This window comes from Gambusia affinis, linkage group LG13, assembly GCF_019740435.1.
Source record: "Gambusia affinis linkage group LG13, SWU_Gaff_1.0, whole genome shotgun sequence".
In the NCBI taxonomy this organism is placed as follows: domain Eukaryota; kingdom Metazoa; phylum Chordata; class Actinopteri; order Cyprinodontiformes; family Poeciliidae; genus Gambusia; species Gambusia affinis.
This window is the reverse complement of record NC_057880.1, coordinates 27,781,190-27,794,293: the sequence shown is the minus strand read 5'-3', so window position 1 is coordinate 27,794,293 and position 13,104 is coordinate 27,781,190. Positions and strand designations below refer to the sequence as shown.

General features: G+C 49.3%; 2 protein-coding genes across 9 annotated transcripts; one reads left to right on the top strand and one right to left on the bottom strand.

Moving 5' to 3' along the window:
* Nucleotides 1-291: 291 nt before the first annotated feature.
* Nucleotides 292-10,856, bottom strand: abhd12 (abhydrolase domain containing 12, lysophospholipase). Of its 7 annotated transcripts, none has more exons than XM_044137051.1 (13): nucleotides 10,733-10,856; nucleotides 8,829-8,976; nucleotides 7,123-7,244; nucleotides 6,709-6,814; nucleotides 3,651-3,801; nucleotides 3,535-3,580; nucleotides 3,308-3,440; nucleotides 3,019-3,056; nucleotides 2,829-2,908; nucleotides 2,666-2,748; nucleotides 2,377-2,561; nucleotides 623-782; nucleotides 292-545 (listed from the first exon to the last, which is right to left on the bottom strand). In XM_044137051.1, the coding sequence occupies exons 2-13, from the start codon at nucleotides 8,972-8,974 to the stop codon at nucleotides 509-511; spliced, it is 1,287 nt and encodes a 428-aa protein (XP_043992986.1). In that variant the 5' UTR covers nucleotides 8,975-8,976; nucleotides 10,733-10,856; the 3' UTR covers nucleotides 292-508. The 7 variants fall into 7 exon arrangements, 5 of the variants coding, with proteins under 5 accessions (XP_043992986.1, XP_043992985.1, XP_043992988.1 ...); XM_044137050.1 differs by having other exon boundaries at nucleotides 8,829-9,058; nucleotides 10,733-10,855; XM_044137053.1 differs by having other exon boundaries at nucleotides 623-750; nucleotides 2,377-2,455; nucleotides 8,829-9,058; nucleotides 10,733-10,855.
* Nucleotides 10,857-10,868: 12 nt separating this feature from the next.
* gins1 (GINS complex subunit 1 (Psf1 homolog)) lies at nucleotides 10,869-13,034 on the top strand. 2 transcript variants are annotated; one of them, XM_044137063.1, is made up of 7 exons: nucleotides 10,869-11,000; nucleotides 11,578-11,642; nucleotides 12,115-12,213; nucleotides 12,294-12,384; nucleotides 12,465-12,581; nucleotides 12,647-12,721; nucleotides 12,896-13,034. In XM_044137063.1, the coding sequence occupies exons 1-7, from the start codon at nucleotides 10,926-10,928 to the stop codon at nucleotides 12,962-12,964; spliced, it is 591 nt and encodes a 196-aa protein (XP_043992998.1). In that variant the 5' UTR covers nucleotides 10,869-10,925; the 3' UTR covers nucleotides 12,965-13,034. The 2 variants fall into 2 exon arrangements, with proteins under 2 accessions (XP_043992998.1, XP_043992999.1); XM_044137064.1 differs by having other exon boundaries at nucleotides 12,876-13,034.
* Nucleotides 13,035-13,104: the final 70 nt, after the last annotated feature.

The following is a 13,104-nucleotide window of genomic DNA, read 5'->3' as shown; positions in this document are numbered from 1 at the left end:
ATTCTTGATTTGTACTTTTCTTTACTTCCTGTTTGCTCAACAAAGTTTCTTAAGAACGAGAGATGTGAGGTAAGGAAACAGAACTGGTTCAGGTTAGCTTCTTAATGACATCACTTCCTGTTTCCTGCTGCTGCGCAAATGGTACCAGAACCGGCCTGGCTTCTTCAATCCTGCAGAACCAGAACTGTTGAGAGGAGAGAATCTGCTGAACAGCTGGACGTTCTGGAGGAGTGATGAGGTCCGGTTTCACCAGAACCAGCACCACCCAGAGTTCAGTGAAGGAGGCTCAGCTACATAAAACCAGATTTAATTCATATTTCAAGTCAGAACAGGAAACAGCTTCCTGCCGACGGTGAGGAGGAACCATGCAGGTGAGAAACAAAACCTCCGTTCTGCAGCCCACAGGACACGGTCACCGAGGTAACCATGGTAACAGTGGTAGCCGTACCGTCAGCCGAGACGTTGGGAATGCTAACAGGAATGTTCAGTCCATGAAGACGAGCCGTCGTCACGCCGCAGCGGGGTGAGCCACACCCAGGAAGTCACTGGAACCAATCAGAACGGGTCAGAACCAAACAGCACCAGGGTCCAGTCAGACACTCGGGCTGGGATCAAAGCCTACCTGAGGATGTTTGGCAGCTCCGGGCTTCTGTAGATGTACTTGTGTCTGAAGGCGAGAGCCGCTGGGAACGCCACAAACTGAACCTTATGACCGCTCAGGCTGCTGGAGCGAGACGCCAGACTGTAGAGCTGCAGGACCGCAGAGGAACTGTTCAGAGGAACTGTTCAGAGGAACTGTTCAGAGGAACTGTTCAGAGGAACTGTTCAGAGGAAACTGTTCAGAGGAACTGTTCGAAGGAACCGTTCACAGGAAACTGTTCAGAGGAAACCGTTCAGAGGAACTGTTCAGAGGAACTGTTCACAGGAACTGTTCACAGCAACTGTTCAGAGAAACTGTTCAGAGGAACTGTTCGAAGGAACTGTTCAGAGGAACTGTTCGAAGGAACTGTTCAGAGGAACTGTTCGAAGGAACTGTTCAGAGGAACCGTTCAGAGAAACTGTTCAGAGGAAACCGTTCAGAGGAACTGTTCAGAGGAACTGTTCAGAGGAAACCGTTCAGAGGAACTGTTCAGAGGAAACCGTTCAGAGGAACTGTTCAGAGGAACTGTTCAGAGAAACTGTTCAGAGGAAACCGTTCAGAGGAAACCGTTCAGAGGAACTGTTCAGAGGAACTGTTCAGAGGAAACCGTTCAGAGGAAACCGTTCAGAGGAACTGTTTGAAGGAACCGTTCAGAGGAACTGTTCAGAGGAACTGTTCAGAGGAAACTGTTCAGAGGAAACTGTTCAGAAGGAACTGTTCACAGGAACTGTTCAGAGGAACTTTTCGAAGGAACTGTTCAGAGGAAACTGTTCAGAGGAACTGTTCAGAGGAAACCGTTCACAGGAAACTGTTCAGAGGAACTGTTCGAAGGAACCGTTCACAGGAAACTGTTCAGAGGAACTGTTCGAAGGAAGTGTTCAGAGGAACTGTTCAGAGGAACTGTTCGAAGGAACTGTTCGAAGGAACCGTTCACAGGAAACTGTTCAGAGGAACTGTTCGAAGGAAGTGTTCGAAGGAACCGTTCACAGGAAACTGTTCAGAGGAACTGTTCGAAGGAACTGTTCAGAGGAACTGTTCAGAGGGAACTGTTCAGAGGAACTGTTCGAAGGAACTGTTCAGAGGAACTGTTCAGAGGAACTGTTCAGAGGAACTGTTCAGAGGAAACCGTTCAGAGGAACTGTTCAGAGGAAACCGTTCAGAGGAACTGTTCAGAGAAACTGTTCAGAGGAAACCGTTCAGAGGAACTGTTCAGAGGAAACCGTTCACAGGAAACTGTTCAGAGGAACTGTTCGAAGGAAGTGTTCAGAGGAACTGTTCAGAGGAACTGTTCGAAGGAACTGTTCGAAGGAACCGTTCACAGGAAACTGTTCAGAGGAACTGTTCGAAGGAACTGTTCAGAGGAACTGTTCGAAGGAACTGTTCAGAGGAAACTGTTCAGAGGAAACTGTTCAGAGGAACTGTTCGAAGGAACTGTTCAGAGGAACTGTTCAGAGGAAACTGTTCAGAGGAAACTGTTCAGAGGAACTGTTCGAAGGAACTGTTCAGAGGAACTGTTCAGAGGAAACTGTTCAGAGGAAACTGTTCGAAGGAACTGTTCAGAGGAACTATTCACAGGTACTGTTCAGAGAAACTGTTCAGATCCACGAACTCCAGATCACTCCAATTCCTAAACTTTCTACCTGATCTTGTTTAGAACATTTTTCCGTAAATGTCCTAACCAAATCATCTGGTCAGAGTGTCAATCTGTAAAGGTCTGACCCGTTTGGGCCACGTACCTTTTTGCCCAGATGGAACGGAACCACTCCATCGTCCTCGGCGTGTAGAATCAGAACCGGACAGGAAATGTGGTCCACACTGAAACCAGATGGTAACCATGACAACCAGCACTTCCTGTGGCTGCCACCAGGAGTCGCTGCTGCACCGAACCGGACCGGGTCCGATCAGACCTGACCCGCAGGTTCTGGAGTCGCTCAAACATGCAGACAAGGACAAAGCTCCAGAACCAGCTAACCAGATCAGAACCATTAAAATGGATCAGAACCATCAGAATGGGTCAGAACCTACTTCTCGTCGTTGGCGAAGCGGATGTTGTTGGCGGTGATGGAGTCCAGAAAGAACCAGTCGAAGCCGGGCAGGAAGCGGTACACCTGAAACACACACACACTGAGACCACCTGCTGGGCCAGGGGGCGGGGCCACAAAGGCCAGGGGGCGGGGCCTGTAGTTACCATGGAGAAGGGGTGGCTCTTGGCCTCCTCTCTGATGTTGGTGAACGGAGACTCCAGGATGAGTGCGTCAGGAGGACTTCCTGTTCAGACAGGAAGACGGCGTCACAGAGAGAGTGTGTGTGTTTCTCTGTGTATGTCTGTGTGTGTGTGTGTGTCCAGCTGAGTGTTTCAGGGTGTGTGTGTGTCTCACCTCGCTCAGACAGCCGTCTCACCAGGTTCGTTGCCACTCTGAAACAGAAAGTTCAGATTTACTGAAGAGGTCCTTGAACTCATCAGATTTACTGTCACTGTGAGGACCAGCAGGACACGCCCCCTGCTCTGATTGGTTAGATTTGACCACATGGGCGGAGCCAACAGAGGGCAGAAGGATGTTTATCCCAGAACCAGAATCAGAACTGGCCAGCACAGTGAGTGAATCTGGTTTTTATATCCTGTTGTGTGTGTGTGTGTGTGTGTGTGTGTGTGTGTGTGTGTGTTACCCGGTCCCCAGAGAGTGGCCCCAGATGTAGAGCGGCAGAGTTTTCTCCATCCTCTGTCTCAGCCAATCGTAGACGAAAAGAGCGTCTGATGTCATCCCTCGCTCTGATGGCGATCCGTCTGAGTCGCCCCACCCTGGTCACACACACACACACACACACACACACAGCTGTCAGACTCGATGCAGCTGCTCAGAGTGCTTCCTGTTTGCCGTGGTGTGACCTCTGACCTCTGTAGTCGAAGGTCACCACATGGTATCCAAGCGAACTGAGGACCTGAAGGAGAACGGACAGGGGTCAGGTGGTTTCCTCTCAGCCAATCAGGAGGCGTTCAGCTCTTCATCACCTTGTACAGCTGCACCCGGTGGTCGCCGCCTCTGGTCCCTGCGTTGCCATGGAGATAGAGGATGACAGGGTGGGCGGAGCTAAAGGCGGATCGGTACCAGTCGCCATCTTTGCCCTGAGCGTCCTTCCACATCTGAGCAGGAACCGTGTGCCTGAAACAACAGACGGCTTCAGCCACGACACTGGTCTAGTCAAAGTATCTTTGTTTGGTGGAGAGGCCTCACTCAGTGTCAGCCATTTTGTGCCTCCAGAACTGAATTACCAATCCCATCATGCATTGCGTTGAGCTGAGAAAATGTGACATCAGGCAGAATCAGTGAGTGGAGAAAACGACTTCATCTGGTAGAGACACTGACCATGAGCAGGGTCAGAGTTCATACCGACAGTTTTATAGTGACTCCAGACGGACGAATCCAGTCTGAACCGGAGAACCGGGAAGGAGTCGCTCTGTGAGAAAACGTCTGATATTCTTAACAACATAAACCATGAGATCGCGTCCCAGAAAACCAGCAGAAAACCAGCAGAAAACCAGCAGAAAACCAGCAGAAAACCAGCAGACTGTTTCCAAACAACCAATATAACGCTGGTGAGACGGGGACTGTCCAACATTTTGACACGTCCACATGTTGTTGTTGGTGATGATGATGATGATGATGATGATGATGATGATGATGAATGGACATGGGAAGGTCAGTTGTTGCTGCTGCAGCTCCAACAGAGGAGAAAGGAAATCCCTCAGTAACAACCTGAAGAAACTCACTGAAGCCTGAAAGACACCAGGAAACATTTCTGGAAGCTCAACCTGATTTAATGACCTCCATTAAAATACAACCTGGAGACCTGGAGACCTGGAGACCTGGAGACCTGGTCCAAGCACACAGGGAAACACTAAACAGAAACTAAAACTGGATGATGCAGCTGACTGCTGGTTGGGAACGGTCTAGTTAAAGCTCAGTGACCTTCATCTGCAGCCTGGCAGCGTTTTCATCTTCAGACAATTTATCGATAAACATGAAACAGAACCTTACGGTCCAACCAGTGAGGCACAAGGACAAAGGCGTACATGAAAAACATTTTCTATTTATTTTTCCAAAAATTCCTAACAAAAAGTTTTCAGATCCTGGATTGATGTTTGTTTTTCCACTTCCTGGTTTGAATCCAACCAGCCCTTCAAACTCAGCAAAACTAAAGATTTAACCATCCAAACAGACAAAAGGTGTTGACTAAATGTGTGGATCCATCACACTAAACTGGGGTTCAAACTGGGGTTTAAACTGGGGTTAAACTGGGGTCAATTAAACTGGGGTCAAACTGTCAAACTGGGGTTAAACTGGGTCAAACTGGGGTTAAACTGGGGTTAAACTGGGGTTAAACTGGGGTTAAACTGGGGTTAAACTGGGGTTAAACTGTCAAACTGGGGTCAAACTGGGTCAAACTGGGGTCAAACTGGGGTCAAACTGGGTCAAACTGTCAAACTGGGGTCAAACTGGGTCAAACTGGGGTCAAACTGTCAAACTGGTGTCAAACTGGGGTCAAACTGTCAAACTGGGGTCAAACTGGGTCAAACTGGTGTCAAACTGGTGTCAAACTGGGGTCAAACTGGTGTCAAACTGGGGTCAAACTGTCAAACTGGGGTCAAACTGGGTCAAACTGGTGTCAAACTGGGGTCAAACTGGTGTCAAACTGGGGTCAAACTGTCAAACTGGGGTCAAACTGGGTCAAACTGGGGTCAAACTGTCAAACTGGGGTCAAACTGGGTCAAACTGGTGTCAAACTGGGGTCAAACTGTCAAACTGGGGTCAAACTGGGTCAAACTGGTGTCAAACTGGGGTCAAACTGGGTTAAACTGGGGTTAAACTGGGGTCAAACTGGTGTCAAACTGGTGTCAAACTGGGGTTAAACTGGGGTCAAACTGGGGTTAAACTGGTGTCAAACTGGTGTCAAACTGGTGTCAAACTGGGGTTAAACTGGGGTCAAACTGGGGTTAAACTGGTGTCAAACTGGTGTCAAACTGGGTCAAACTGGGGTCAAACTGTCAAACTGGGGTCAAACTGGGTCAAACTGGTGTCAAACTGGGGTCAAACTGGGTTAAACTGGGGTTAAACTGGGGTCAAACTGGGTTAAACTGGGGTCAAACTGGGGTCAAACTGGGTCAAACTGTGAAACTGGGGTCAAACTGGGTCAAACTGGGTCAAACTGGGGTCAAACTGGGGTTAAACTGGGGTCAAACTGGGTCAAACTGGGGTTAAACTGGGGTCAAACTGGGGTTAAACTGGGGTCAAACTGGGTCAAACTGGTGTCAAACTGGGGTCAAACTGGGTCAAACTGGGGTCAAACTGGGGTCAAACTGGGTCAAACTGGGACAGCCCCTGTAGACACAAACTAAAAATAAAAACTGAAAGCAGCGTTCTGAACTCAAAGCTCAGATTCAGGGAATATCTGAAAACATCAGATGATCTTCAGCTCCATCGCTCAGCGTCACGTTAAAATGTTCCTGGCAGAAACTGGGCTGCAGGACAACCAGCTGTCCTAATCAAATCCTGAAGACACGTTTTAGGTGAGAACAGAAACATAAACCAGGACAGGAGGCTCCAACTGATCAGATTTATTAAACTCTAAAAGGTTTTTTAGGCCAATTTGATTCTTTTGAATATTATCAAATTTAGATAAAAATCTAAAAATGACTTTAAAAACTTTCATCTGCATTGATTGTGACTGTTTAATAACAGAATGTTCAGTATTTTAAATCTGGTTTCTCCATATTTACACACTGTGACATCACTGCATCGTTTAACGTTTATTCTGATTTTTAACATTTTTACTTTCAGCAGTTTTTCAATTTCATTTCATTTTTCTCAGTAATTTTGTTACCAGATCGACTTTTACTGACAGGAAGAAAAAATGATTTTGTTCTTGGTTAGTTTGGTTTTCTCTGATTAAAAAAAACAAAACAAATCACTTGGTTCTGTTGGTTCTGTTGTGGTTCTGTAGGTTCTGTATGGTTCTGTTGGTTCTGTTGTGGTTCTGTAGGTTCTGTAGGTTCTGTGTGGTTCTGGTACCAGACTCCGATGTTCAGGCCCGCCTCAGGCTCCAGGTACAGGTTGTGTGTGTGGTTCAGCCCCTGATCCAGAGGTCGCTTCAGGTTGATGAAGTACGGCATCCTCACTGGGACAAAAAGAACACACAGGTCACATGACGTATCTGGCGGCTCGCCATTGGTCCGTTTGTTTCTGCGAAACCCGGAGCGTCGTTATGAGCAGCAGGTTCTGATGTCAAACAGGAAGCAGTTCACCAGATGGATGAAGGCCGCAGTCCATGCTGGAGCAGTGCATGCTGGGTAAAGCAGCTGAATTGCTTCCACTAAATGGAACACGACTTCATGCTAACAGCTGATCCTACACCGCCCCCTGCTAGCTGCCATGCAGCGTAGAACCGGCCAATCAGAGCTCCGTTCAGGTCCAACTGAAACTCACCGAAGTTGAGGAAGACGAGTTTGGCCTGGATGGAGGGGAAGAGCTTGATGATGAAGGGGATGGAGATGTAGACGAAGAGCAGCACCATCATCATCCTCTTTATCTTTCCCAGCAGCCCCAGCCTGAGGAGAGAACAGCCTGCATCAGCCGACCAATCAGGAAGCTTCCAGCCTCAGCCAATCAGAGCTCAGCACCCAACGCCTGCTGCAGCCGGACAGAGTGGAGCATCTCTCCTCAGACACAATCTCTGTCTCCGGCCAGCAGGCTCAGATGGTTCTGATGGTTCCGATGGAGCGACCCGGTGAAACCCGACCCGACCCAGACTGAGCGCGCTCAGAACAGATCAATAATTCATGGAGGAAGACAGAAAGACCAGCAGGATGCTGCTGAGGAGGACTGAGTTCTGGGCCGGGTCTGGTTCTGGACCGGTTCACTGGGAGGATCATGATGAAGCTCTGGGACAGCCGTTCTGTCCACAAAGAGTTCCTGAACCGGACTGAACAGATCCAGAGCGGTTCTGTTTGGATCCAACAGCGGGTCATCTGAGCTGGAAGGAGTTTGCATCAGAACCCGTACCGGGCCCGACCTGTCTGGTTACCAGAAACTGTGCAGATCCAGTTTCTGGTAAACAGAACCAGAAACTGGATCTGCACAGAGCTACTAAGCCAAGCTGGTCCAAATAGAACCACAGAGGTTCTGATCCCTGCTGCCCAACTGATACCAGTCAGAACCGGTTCTAGCGGACTCCAGAACAATGAGGAGGATTTTCTGGGTCACACCTGATGGAGGGTTCTGGTTCTGGTTGGATGAAGACTCCTCGGTCTCCAGAACCCGGCTGTATTTTACTGAGGTTAAAGGTTCTGAAGGTTCTGGGTCGGTCTTCAACCAGAGTCTATCAGAACCGGGCCTGACAACTGGCCCGTCCACAGCCAGTTGAACCTGTTGGACTGGTCCAACTGGTTCAACTGGCTAGTTGGACCATTTGGACTGGCCAGGTTCTGGATCTGGTGGTTCTGAGTGGAGGTCATGAGGAGGGGGCGGGGCCAAGCAGTCAGTGAACGCATCACGGAGGCTGCGTTCAGGGTCACATGATGCTGAGTCAGACTCCAGACTTCCTGTTCTGCTCTGAGGTCACTTCCTGTCTCAGTGAAGGTGAAGCTGCTGCTCTCAGTTTCACTTCCTGCGCCGGGTCAGAACATCTGGACCTGAACAGCCTGGGCCTGGCTCCACTGAGCAGAACCAACCAGAACCGGGTCAGGCTCGTCCAGAAGGTTCTGTAGCGTCCTGATCTGATCTGAGATTCATGTAAGGAGGAAGAGGAGGAAGATCACGTGACCTCCTGAGCCACTGAGGTCACAGCTCCGTCTGGAAAAGAACGGCTGGCCCAGTCCAGATGGTCTAAATCAGCTCAGAACCGCATCTTTGGTCTGAGCGCGCTCAGTGTCAACATCAAGACTTAGAAACATGTCCCACAGTGTCTCTGAATGTCCCACAGTGTCTCCAGTCTGACCTTCCAGTCCAACCAGCTCAACTGTCTCACTGGAACCAGTCTGACCAGTCTTGCCAGAGATGGTCTCTTTGTCCTCCGAGGTCCCGCCCAAACTTTAAAACCTGTGATTTTAATCTCTTTTTTAAAAATTATTCAGTTTATATTTTTCACCATTTTATTTAGACTCCCCTCCCCAACCTGTTTCCCCGGTGCTCACCTCCTGAACGGTCTCTTCCCCATCCCCGGCTCCTCTCCCGGGCCCTGTCGGCCTCGGGTCGCCGGATGCGCCGCCGCTCTGCCGGGTCGCTGCTTCAGCTCCGGGTCGTTGTCCTTCTCCGCGGTCAGGGAGCTCCGCCTCCGCATCACTGGAAGCGGCAGATAGACGGCTCGTTACCCGGGGGAAGATGACCGCGGTGAGGAGGCCTCGTTCTGGCCGGCGTGGGAGCACTGAGAGGCGGCGAGAGTCAGACAGAGCGCCCGTTAGAGCCGCACTGACATCCGCAGAGAACAGCTGATCAGTGTCGAGGCTGCAGCAGCCAATCAGGAGGCAGGCTGCAGACCACGTGGTCAGAGCGGTGCTGCCTCCACGGTCTCTGGGGAACCGTCGGAACAACGGCTTCCAAAACAAAACCAGCGCTGCGTTCAGGCGCAGCTAAAAATTTTTTGGTGAATTCAACGCTCATTAAAACAAATTAAGACATGAAACATGTTTGTAATTTCATAAAGAAGATAAATAAATCATATGTGACGCGTTTTAACAGTTTGCGTAAGAAATATTTTAAATGTTTTTATAGTTTATTTCCTGTTAAAATCTTCATGAAACCTTCAGAGAACAAAGCAACTCCAGATGTTCCTCTGACGCTTCCTGTTGTTATTCTGAAACAGCCAGTTTTCTATTTTACTGTGTGTCCCTGAACGCCTCACTGAGGCTATAAATAGAGCAGGTAGGTTTTCAGATTAAATGCATGTTTTAATGTAAATATGATTAAGTCTCGGGCTGCACAGTGCCGCAGTTGATAGAGCTGTTGCCTTGCAGCAAGAAGGTCCTGGGTTCGATTCCCGGCCCGGGGTCTTTCTGCATAGAGTTTGCATGTTCTCCCTGTGCATGGTGGGTTCTCTCCGGGTTCTCCGGCTTCCTCCCACAGTCCAAAAACATGACTGTCAGGTTAACTGGTTTCTCTAAATTCTCCCTAGGTGTGTGTGTGAGTGTGTTATGTGTCTTGTTTGTCTCTGTGTTGCCCTGCGACAGACTGGTGACCTGTCCAGGGTGACCCCCGCCTCTCGCCCGGGACGCAGCTGGAGAGGCACCAGCAACCCTCCCGACCCCATTAGGGAAGAAGGGTGTAAAGAAAATGGATGGATGGATGATTAAGTCTCCACTAGACGCTGCTAAACCAGGAAATAAACTAAAACCTGCTCATCACTCAGAACGCTTCCGGGTCAACAGGAGGTCAGCTGGGGTGGACAGTCCGCTGAAATTTGAACTTCAGAGCTGCATTCTCCAGGTTGACTCAGTAGCTCCCCCCAGTGTTCAAATCTCAAACGGCAGCTGCTCGCCGCCATAAAGCCGACCAATCAGGAGGTGGCTCTCCCCACCTGTCCAGGTGAGATTTGATCTGATTTTTTGAATCAAATAAAATTGAAGTTTCAGTTTTAGGACTCTAAATCTGTTGCTTTTATTGTTTCACATATTTTGATTTTCTTCAGTAACATTTCTAATTGTTTTGGTGAGAAATGCTCATTCAGGCTTCACGTTTCCTCACGTTGCCATGGTGAATCACACCTGTTTACAGGTGGGTTCACTCAGTTTGTTGACCCGCTTTCTGAAACAGGGATCAGGTGATCACGTGACGGAAAACAGGACAGACCAGTAAAACGTTCATAACGAACCTCAAACCCGTTTCCGGTTGGTGCTGTTGGGTTAGGCCGAACTGAAAAAATATTTGATCTAGTTTGCATTAGTTTTAACGATGCCGTGAACCGGAAGTACCGACGTAGGCGAAGTCTTGGATCTTGGAGCTACACTGATTGTTTTCGTTGAGAAACATCAGTAACAACAACAAAACGTCCCTAAATCATCAATAAATCGCCGATAAATCATCAATAAATTAGGAATCCTACCCGGTAAACGTAATTGGCCTGTTTACCACATCACCGCTGGAACTGCTTCTGTTTGTCCCTCCGCGGCTTCCGGAGAATTACGTCACTGAGTCACGTGACCACAACAGAGACTTTTACCGCGAAGCAGCTTCTCGGCTCTCCGGGTCAGTCAGTCCCGGTTCTGTTCGGTGTGCTGGCGGTTCCGAGCTCCAGGATGTTCTGTGAGAAAGCCATCGAGCTGATCCGGGAGCTGCACCGGGTGAGCGACGGCCAGCTGCCCGCTTTCAACGTGAGTATCCCGGGCGGGATCCAACAGCTGGAACTCCGCCCAGAAACGTTCTGTTTAAGGTTTGACCGCTGATTTAAGCTAAAAACTGTAAACCACAGATATAATAGTAATTTTGTCAGAAAATAATCTTTTCATTTAACATTTCGGCTCAGATGAACACGGTAAAGTTTTTTAATATCAGATTTATTTATTTTTCAATAAAGGCTCTAGTGGCCTTTATTTGATGGTGAATTGACAGAAAAGAGGTTAATGAGAGAAGGGGGAGACATGCGGTAAAGGTCACCAGGCCGGGAATCGAACCTGCGACAGCCGCGTCGAGGCCCAAGGCCTCCTTATGTAGGTTGTGCTTAACCCCAGCGCCCCCAATATCAGATTTCTAGCTGAAATTATTTTGCGGAACTCTGGTGAAGAACAGTTTATCGGTTTAAGAGTCGATCGTGTCTAAAAAAATATTAAACTGAAAGTTCTCTTTAAAGGCATTTAGACGGCGGATGCAACACATGATGGAAACAGTTTCATAAATATGAAGAGAAATGATGGCTGTGATGGATTAATTGGACTCAGTTCTTGGTTCCAGGAGGACGGATTGCGGCAGGTTCTGCAGGAGATGGAGGCTCTGTACGAACAGAACCAGGCTGATGTGTGAGTACCGACCCACTGCACGGTTCTACAGGGTCCAGGCTAGTTCTGGCTCTGTTGGGTTTTCTGTTGGCTTCAGATGGTTTCATGAGAAATCCATAAGTCTCCATGGCAACCATTTAGCTGTGCAAAACGCCTTGTTGGACATAACTCCGCCTTGAAGGACACAGCTCCATCCCCACTCAGCTCCTTCAGACTAACCAGCAGCAATTAGCAAACAGCTGCTGAGCTCATTAGAAGAGCTGCTGCTCAGAGTGACGCTGGTGAAAACATTAAAGGGTTAAAAGGCATTAAGACAGGAAGTCAAATTCCTTTTAGGTCGTATTTGATATAAACAGCAATTACAGTTACTGCTATAAAACATAATACTGGCCCCTTAAGGAAACCATTCCCTGGTACCAGTGCAGAACCGGTTGCTCTGGTACCAGAACCAGTTGCGCTCCGTCTGACCTCCTGACCTCTCCGTCTCCTGCAGGTCTGAGGCCAAGGCCGCCGGCCGCGCTGACCTCATCCCCTCCATCAAGCTGCGCCACTGCTGCCTGCTGAGGAACCGACGCTGCGTCGTGGCCTACCTGTAACTCCGCCCACAGTCATGTGACCTACCAGCCCGGGTCGTGTGACTTCTGATGCTGACCTTTGACCTGCTGTTTGCAGGTACGACCGCCTGCTGAGGATCCGTGCGCTGCGATGGGAGTACGGCAGCGTTCTGCCCGCCAACGTCCGCTTCCACATGTCTGCGGAGGAGGTCAGTGACTTCACTTCCTGTTGGGGGTTTCTGCTGGCTCACCTGAAGGCTGACAGCACCTGTGTGCGTGGTGTGTTCAGGTGCAGTGGTTTGGCCAGTATAAAAAGTCCCTGGCCTCCTTCATGCGATCCATCGGAGGACAGGAGGGACTGGACGTCACGCAGGACATGAAGCCTCCAAAGAGCCTCTACATCCAGGTGAGTCTGACCTCTGACCTCTGACCTGCAGCCTTAACCCCCCTGACATCCCTGCGCGTTTCCAGGTCAGGTGCCTGAAGGACCACGGTGAGTTCGAGATCGACGACGGAACCGTGATCCTGCTGAAGAAGAACAGCCAGGTGAGAACAGACTCCCATGTTAGTGATGAGAGAAGCACCACAGTTGCTATGACAACAGTCCTGCTGGTGCTTTAATGGGATGTAACTGGGAGTAGCTGCTTCCAGCTGAGACAGGAAGTGAACAGGTGGCCCATGTTCTGACTCATCCTGACAGGAAGTGGCTTTTGTCCGCAGCACTTCCTGCCACGGTGGAAATGTGAGCAGCTGATTCGCCAGGGCGTTCTGGAGCATGTGATGTCATAACCTCCAGGAGACAGATGGCGTCTCGGCAGCCATGTTTGCTTTTTTACAAATAAAGTCGTTTTGTTCCTTCGTTTGTGTCGTTACTGAGAGTTAAGTCTGTTGCTGGGCAGATTTCACACATCCAGGTGAACATCAGCACC

What these genes read in the sequence shown, in the direction of transcription:
- abhd12 (XM_044137051.1), bottom strand. Translation starts at nt 8,974, where the DNA reads ATGCGGAGGCGGAGCTCCCTGACCGCGGAGAAGGACAACGACCCGGAG. An exon ending in AGAGCCACCCCTTCTCCATG is followed by an intron (nt 2,749 to 2,828) that starts GTAACTACAGGC and finishes TGTGTGTTTCAG; the next exon opens with GTGTACCGCTTCCTGCCCGG. An exon ending in GAGCTGCCAAACATCCTCAG is followed by an intron (nt 546 to 622) that starts GTAGGCTTTGAT and finishes GATTGGTTCCAG; the next exon opens with TGACTTCCTGGGTGTGGCTC.
- gins1 (XM_044137063.1), top strand. Translation starts at nt 10,926, where the DNA reads ATGTTCTGTGAGAAAGCCATCGAGCTGATCCGGGAGCTGCACCGGGTG. An exon ending in GAACAGAACCAGGCTGATGT is followed by an intron (nt 11,643 to 12,114) that starts GTGAGTACCGAC and finishes CGTCTCCTGCAG; the next exon opens with GTCTGAGGCCAAGGCCGCCG. An exon ending in CAAAGAGCCTCTACATCCAG is followed by an intron (nt 12,582 to 12,646) that starts GTGAGTCTGACC and finishes GCGCGTTTCCAG; the next exon opens with GTCAGGTGCCTGAAGGACCA.